Below are 7,321 nucleotides of genomic sequence, written 5' to 3' on the forward strand. Positions count from 1 at the left end.
AATTAACAGACATTTTAACTTCTATCGAGCCATTTTTAATGTTGAAAGCGCTCGTAAACCTTAGTAAAATATCTATTTTTATTTTATTTTTTTGAACAACACAAATTCAGTCTGCTCCTAATAATAAAAATAATTAAAGTATGCATTCCGAATTGTGCTGCCGAGCGATATTTCGAATACTTTTCGTTCTTTAAACAGATAAAATATAAAACATAATAAGATAAAATTTCAGCTGAAAACAACGACTCCAAAAAAATGACCTGCGTATCCATGAATCAGGATCGCATTGTCCTTGGTGGGCTCGTAATCCCGTCGCAGCCAGTCGGACTGCTCCAGGGGGTCCAGCAACCGTCGTGGTCGGTCCGGTGTATACAGGTATACATGCACGTCCGGGTCCGGACAGACATCACGGTCATTTCCGCGCCTCCAGATGCAATCATGCCTATTGTACTCGGCGGCGGCGCCGCTCTCGATCGCATCCCGTATCGGTCCTTCTCTCTTCGCTTCCCGCCATGCGATTACGTGGGTGCAGACCCGCGACGTCAGGAACGACACTACCAGGACTACCATCGACACCACGGGCACTCGCATCTCGCCGGGATGTCTTTGCGATTGTCGATGCGTACCTCACGCCCACGTTTCGGGAACTGAGCAATGCGGTCGTTCCGCGATGACTTCGTCGTTGAATCGTCACCACCCGGGGTACCGTTTTGTTTCTTGGTCTCCTTTCCTCGAGAATCTTACCTTCCCCACCTATACTTGAGTAATTCGCACTTACCGGATGACTAGGAACATTATAAAATAAAGGGTGTATCGGATTATCTCTTCTCGATCTTTTAAATGAATGTCCTCTTATTATTAAAAAAAGATCGATTTTTTTTCGCTGGAGAACGCGCATTCATGCACGAAAAGGTCTCCGAACTTTTGACCCTGATTTCGATGATTAGAAATTATCTTGTTGACCAATTTTCGTACACGTAGATAAGAGCAGTCGTTACGAAAATATATTAAAAAGATTTGTAAATATTCATGTGGGTTTGCGTCTAATGGATATATCCACATCAAAAATGTTAAATATAAATCTATTTGTTTAAATATACAGTCTATTTTACGTTTTTTAAGAAATTAAGAAGAGTTTGACATTTTAAGATAATGAATCGACAAAGAAATGAATGAATTGTAAACAGAATCGAGAATCTTACATAGGTGTATGTATAAATTTTTTTACATATTTATTTTATTATAAGACATTTACAGAAACATATAATATAATACGTATATTACGTGTACACACACTTATATTACACACACATGCACACTTTTTATTACGGATATAATTTTGTATCTATAATAAAAAATTATATGTTTATGTTAAAACTTTCATTATCACAATAAACGTCACGTCAATCGTAAAAGTGCACATAAAAAAATATATACATATATACATATAAAAGAAGTTTTTATATACTTTATAAATATAAAATTTTTTTATATATGTAAAATTTTTTATTCTGTTTAAATTCAATCGTAAATTTATTTCTAATGAGTAAATGTTAAATTTTTTAGTTTAAAAAACGCGAAACACACATAAAATTATATATATAAAATACAATTACATACATTATATAAAATTACATGTATTATAAAGAACATGCATAAATACATTTTATTATATCATATCAATCCAATGTAATGTGTTGTACATTAATTTCCGGATACCTTTTTTTTTTTGTAAAAGAGGAGAAAATGTTGCATAAGATTATTTACATCTATGGAAAATAGGTTAAAGAATCAGGTCAACCTTGTTAACTTGACCCTAAAATATTTCGTAAGATCAATTGATATACAATATATATATATATTACGAAATATTTGTGTGTGTGTGTATGTGTAGAGAGAGAGAGAGAGAGAGAGAGAGAGAGAGAGAGAGAGAGAGATTTCGTTAGAAGAAGAAAGAATAAACATGACATGTCATTGCAGCAAATTTTGATAAATGATATGGTTTAATATTTGACACATCAAATTGACCTTGTTTAATTAGCTTTAAATTACAGATTTTTATTATATCCGATTGTGAAAAAGAATAACTTTTATCACGCATAAAATGCACGACGATTATATAAGTTTGCAACGAAATAATCTAAAAAAATATGAGCAGAACGAATTCCATATTTTATTATTATTCGACAGGAAAATCTAAATTGTACTTTGCATAATAAAACGATTTGTAATTACAATGTTGATGTGCAAAGCTTTAGCATTGAGTGAAAGTCTCCGAAAAGTTAAATTCGAACGCATCACGAATATTCTGTTTTCGAACATGTTTCTCTTTGTTCGAAAGCAAAACGTATATACATATACGTCTTTATCCTTTGATTCTGAATATCCTACGAGGTCACGCGTATTCATATTTAAAGGGACGTGAATAAATAAAATGTCAAATGTGTATCACAGAATCGTCATAGAGAATCATAGATCTCATTTATCAATGTATCGAGAGATGTACTTGGAGATTTTTTCAAAAGTAGAAATTTTAAGCTTTGACACTCATTTTTTAAATTTAAATTTTGTTGATTTTTGACGAAGTTATAAAATTTGAAGCGCTACGAACTTTTGTTCCAATCTACTAATGTAAAGCAAATATGCGTGATATTGAATATTTTCCATAAATATGTCGGTCAAGTGCATAAAATAAGCGTGTAACATAATAAATATCTACTGTACTTCAATCGTTTGTCACAGTGACGCAATGAGAACGAAATGGAGTAAGACAAATATGTACGTATATAATTTATTATATAAAATTCTAAATTACACAGCTCGTTCGCGACAGCTGAAGCGAATTGATTGAGCAACATCGTATGGCGGAAGTGCAGAAGATGAGAGCCTCCGCTGTTGATATCGACGAAAAGTATATTTCAACACATGTCACGTTCCCCCCGCTACGAAATTAATTCAATACATCAAGTGCACAACGGTAAGTGACAACGGTATTATTTCACGTCCGTTTGAGGCCTCATAGAAGTAACTGCTTTGCATATATATGTGATGTTTTTTTTTTTAGAATTATCTATACTTAAACGCTTCGCGTGCGCACGATGTTTCCTTTTTAAGCATAGAAACTTATACAGCTTTAGATTCCATTGTTAAAATATAATTATCGACAACAAAGTTGAGCGTCCATGTTAAAAAGTGATCTTGACAAATAATCTCTTAATCTTAGTAATAATATATTTTCAATCGGGAGAGATTGACTTCACACTGTTAAAAATAAAATGTTAATTTTAACTTAAAGACATATAGTGGATTTTTTGAGACATGCAGCAAAAATGTTAAAATTAATTTTTGTACAAAAAAAAAAGTTAAAAACATCGAACGTATGACTATGTTCTAATATTCACGGCTAAGACAATCGATATTTCTGATTCCAATAACAGACCCATTCTGGAATGGACTACATACAAGTACATAAGTGCGTCATTGAAACCACTTTCAAAATTAGTACCTTACATATTACTTACAGAGAAAAAAAGAGAATATACTTTCTCCTTTTGTTCAACAACTGTACTGTATCAAGATTTACGTTGTCATGTAATTCCACGAAAGGTGAAAGTTATTTATTAAGTTAAATCAAATAGTTTAACGCGCGTATTGCATTAAATCAAAGAATCCCCTTAATTTCTTGCAGCAAAAATTATTTTACCCATTCTACAAATTAGTTATAAAAGAGTATTTCTACGAAAAATATAAATAATGTCCAATATAAAAAATTTTCACGGAATAGTGAACAAAAATTCGCAGATGTGTTCTTCGAATGTCTTATTTTTTTTTTAAAGCAAAAACTGTCTAAACTATCAAAATTTCTTGAAATAAAAGCGATTGAAAACGGAAGGCCTACCAACAAACCTTCAGGATTGCATAGAGAGGTAGAAAAACTTTATTCTCTTTCCCAACTTTATTTTTATTTTCATTTAAAATAATATATTTCAAAAAAGAGAGACTTTAATATATCTGGAGTTTTATATCATCAAAGTATTTAACAATGATTTAAAATTGATATATAATAGAAAATAATATTATCAAAATTTCCTTTAAAAAAATTTTAAATTTTTGCATTATATTTTATGTATTATAGATGTATTATAGATTCGTTTATTTTATATGTGCTATCTAATAAAATTGTATTATTATTATTAAATTTATCAGAGGAAACATACGCAGTCACATAATATACCTTAATGTATTATTAAAAAAAATATGTCATTATCTATCTTTTTTATACGTAGAAGTTATAAAGTAGGCAGTCGTGTTATTACGGATACGGACGACAGATGTATGTACTGCCGAAAATTATTGCTGCAATATTTGCGCAACGCGAAACGTAACGACCAAATCCGCTGTTTAAAGTGAAAGTTTTGAAGCCTCATAGATGTCTGTATGATTTAGCGTAAGGAGAAAGTTGAATTTGAATCTTGGAACAAATTAGCAAAGAATCGTTAAAGTTGAGCGTGAAAGACGTGATGTTTGCATTAAGAAATTGCTTCTGAAGTAATATTTGCGCGTACGTCTTTACGATTAACAAAAACTTAACGTGATGATGAAAGTCGCAATGTGAACACATAATTTTCTATTATCGGTAAATGAAAAGTATTATCATAATATATGTACGAATACAGAATAAAATTCATGCAATAAACTATTTTTTAATGTAATTGAAACGACTAATCTTAATAAATGTAATTTATTCCAGTACTTTAGATTGAATTTGAATAATAACTTTGTTGATAAGAACAACACATTACGGGGATAGAATTTATATGCCCATACACTACTTAACGATAAATTAACGATAATATATTAGAGAAGGATAACAGAACTATTATATTATATCAGTTGCAAGTAAATGTGCTTTATTTTGACAAATAGATCACAATAAAGGTTCTTGGAAAAACACAGCTCTAAAATATTAACAGATATGTTTAACTGAGTGCACGCGTACGTCAAGAATAATAGTAACTTATAAATATATTTGGCAATTTTTTACTGTCCAAGTATGAGGAAGTAGGAAACTATATAAAAATCAGTCAGTTTACAAAAGTCCGGCAGCTTATAGTCGCGTATAGGAATTAGAAAAACACAATATTTTTATACAACTTAATATATAATTTGATTCAGTTTGATTCCTTCCTGGATTTCTTAACTGATTGTCAAGGATTGAAAAGTCGAAAAAATGAGATATTGAAACGCGTGATGGATTAAACAAAAATTTACACATTTTTAAAATGATTTTTACTTACACAATAATAATGTTAGCTTCCACAGATGTAATAGGCACAATCATACGGAGATCCATCAATTCTACATAGAATAGCTATATACAGGAAAAAATAAACATCCGCGAGTATAATGCATTCCAAATGGAACGCTAACATTAAATTTGTACACATTACATATTTATTTAACAGCTAGGTTTTGTAGCCTGGAGCCGACAGCGTTACTGATTTGTTCTTTATCTACATCCGTGAGCTTTCCGTTGTTTGCCGGAGATTGACCCAATCTAGCACACGCTTTTTTGTGCATGAACCAGTGCAATCTCTGACATTCTCTGTCGCAGTATTGCACCGCTTTGCATTTGCTACATTTTTTGGTAGCCTTGTCCTCACCACAGGTCACGCAAGTCTGGGCACCATCAAAGAATCCTCGTTGCCCGTTAATTGCAGCCGAGATTACAGAAACGGCAGACGGTGGATCTGTGCTCGCCAATGTAGCGACCATTTGACGGAAAATTGTGCTTTCTCTGAATGGAAATTCTCTTACAGATTCCCTCAAAAATGCCTCCTGATACTCTGGTAAACTATCATTTTTGCTGCACTTTAGGAATCTTCGTATTAGAAGTTCTACAGTATCGGACTTCTTTTCTTCACTCTCCTCATTCCCTTTTTCACCTTTCTCTGCCTTCATAGCTTCTTGACGCTTTTGACATTTTAACACTTCTGCAACAACGCAACTGAGATAATGGTACTTGAAGGCCATTACTTCATTTATTTCAGCACCTCGAGTCATTTCTTTGTAACGCATGGATTCTAATACTTTTTGTATCTAAAAAAAGATGACAAAATGAATAAATATTGAATATGAATACATTTGTTCCTTTAAATAAAACCAAGAAACATATATTTGATTACAATTTGATATATGAAATGTATGTTTCTTGGTATTTTAATACCTCAAAATATATTTGACATATCTGATGTATCAAATAAATAATATATTAATTGCATTTAATTATCAACTTGTTCTATGTATTGTCTTACTTTTGCTGAATTTTCCAAAAGTGCAGGAAGTCTCTGTAAATTCATGCACACACGTACAGGATTCACATTAACGTGCATTATGAATTTATGAAAATAATCTGCTAGATGTGGTGGCAGCATAGGTTCGGTCTGCAAACCCTGTGGCTTAATGTAGTAATCTATATCAGCTTTTGGAATAAAGTTATTGATAGTCGCCACGCAATTGTGATTTCCCACAAACGCTGCCATTTGCGCAGCTGTTCTGCCTACGCTGTTCGTTGCTGTCAAGCGTGCTCCATGTGACATTAAGAGATGACATAGTTCAGCATTTCCACTTAAAGCAGCAAAATGAAGAGCAGTATATGCATGTTCATGTTGACACGCGTTTACATCAGCACCCTAGAACGAGTAGACAATCATATACAAGTTAATTATATCTTATGTCTGTTGCCATCAATATAGATTAACTTTAATCTTACTCTTTAACTTATTCTTTATATTCTTAAAACTAGAAAAAGATGATCTACATTGATGGCAACAGACATAAGACATAATTAATTTAATCTATATAATCTGTATTGATAGAAATCCATACTGATTAATCTATATTGATAGAAACAGGCATTCAATAAACATGATTAAAATATTAATAATTTCAGAAATAGAGATGTAAATCCATCATGAGAAGGTTGTGTGAACGTCATTTAGACAATACATTTAAATTTATAACAGGCTAATCACGAGACATAACTCTGTTGACACAAAATATTACTGATACAGTCAACATAACCTACTTGATCGAGGAGTAGCTGTACGATTTCCTTGTTTCCCTTATAACAGGCATGTTGGAGCGGGCTCATACCATTCTCATCGACAAAATCCATCTTGATCTTCTTCTGTGCCAACAATGTCTTGAGCTCGCACACCTCATTCTTGCTGATTCTCTCGAAAATCTCCTTCTGAAAGTCCGAGAGATCCTCCGTAGCAGGCGCCATATTGTTGTGTGTCGCTCGTAGAGTAACGCAAAG

At 32.4% G+C, this 7,321-nt stretch overlaps 2 protein-coding genes across 2 annotated transcripts in view; both read right to left on the reverse strand.

The window, feature by feature from the left end:
* The window catches only part of LOC108756979 (phospholipase A1-like), a 3,208-nt gene extending 2,571 nt beyond the window's left edge, over window positions 1-637 (reverse strand). Inside the window, exon 1 of the mRNA XM_018501195.1 lies at window positions 261-637. Coding sequence (XP_018356697.1) covers window positions 261-591 — 331 coding nt within the window. The 5' untranslated portion in view covers window positions 592-637. The remainder of the gene's footprint in view (window positions 1-260) is intronic.
* A 4,264-nt stretch (window positions 638-4,901) lies between these two features.
* Window positions 4,902-7,321, reverse strand: LOC108756978 (ankyrin repeat and MYND domain-containing protein 2). The gene is made up of 3 exons (XM_018501194.1): window positions 7,088-7,321; window positions 6,315-6,692; window positions 4,902-6,099 (listed from the first exon to the last, which is right to left on the reverse strand). Exons 1-3 carry the CDS (start codon window positions 7,286-7,288, stop codon window positions 5,455-5,457), a joined length of 1,224 nt encoding a protein of 407 aa, XP_018356696.1. The 5' UTR covers window positions 7,289-7,321; the 3' UTR covers window positions 4,902-5,454.

Source organism: Trachymyrmex septentrionalis, unplaced genomic scaffold (assembly GCF_001594115.1).
Source record: "Trachymyrmex septentrionalis isolate Tsep2-gDNA-1 unplaced genomic scaffold, Tsep1.0 scaffold131, whole genome shotgun sequence".
In the NCBI taxonomy this organism is placed as follows: domain Eukaryota; kingdom Metazoa; phylum Arthropoda; class Insecta; order Hymenoptera; family Formicidae; genus Trachymyrmex; species Trachymyrmex septentrionalis.

What these genes read in the sequence shown, in the direction of transcription:
- LOC108756978 (XM_018501194.1), bottom strand. Translation starts at nt 7,288, where the DNA reads ATGGCGCCTGCTACGGAGGATCTCTCGGACTTTCAGAAGGAGATTTTC. An exon ending in TACAGCTACTCCTCGATCAA is followed by an intron (nt 6,693 to 7,087) that starts GTAGGTTATGTT and finishes TACTCGTTCTAG; the next exon opens with GGTGCTGATGTAAACGCGTG. An exon ending in TTTTGGAAAATTCAGCAAAA is followed by an intron (nt 6,100 to 6,314) that starts GTAAGACAATAC and finishes ATCTTTTTTTAG; the next exon opens with ATACAAAAAGTATTAGAATC.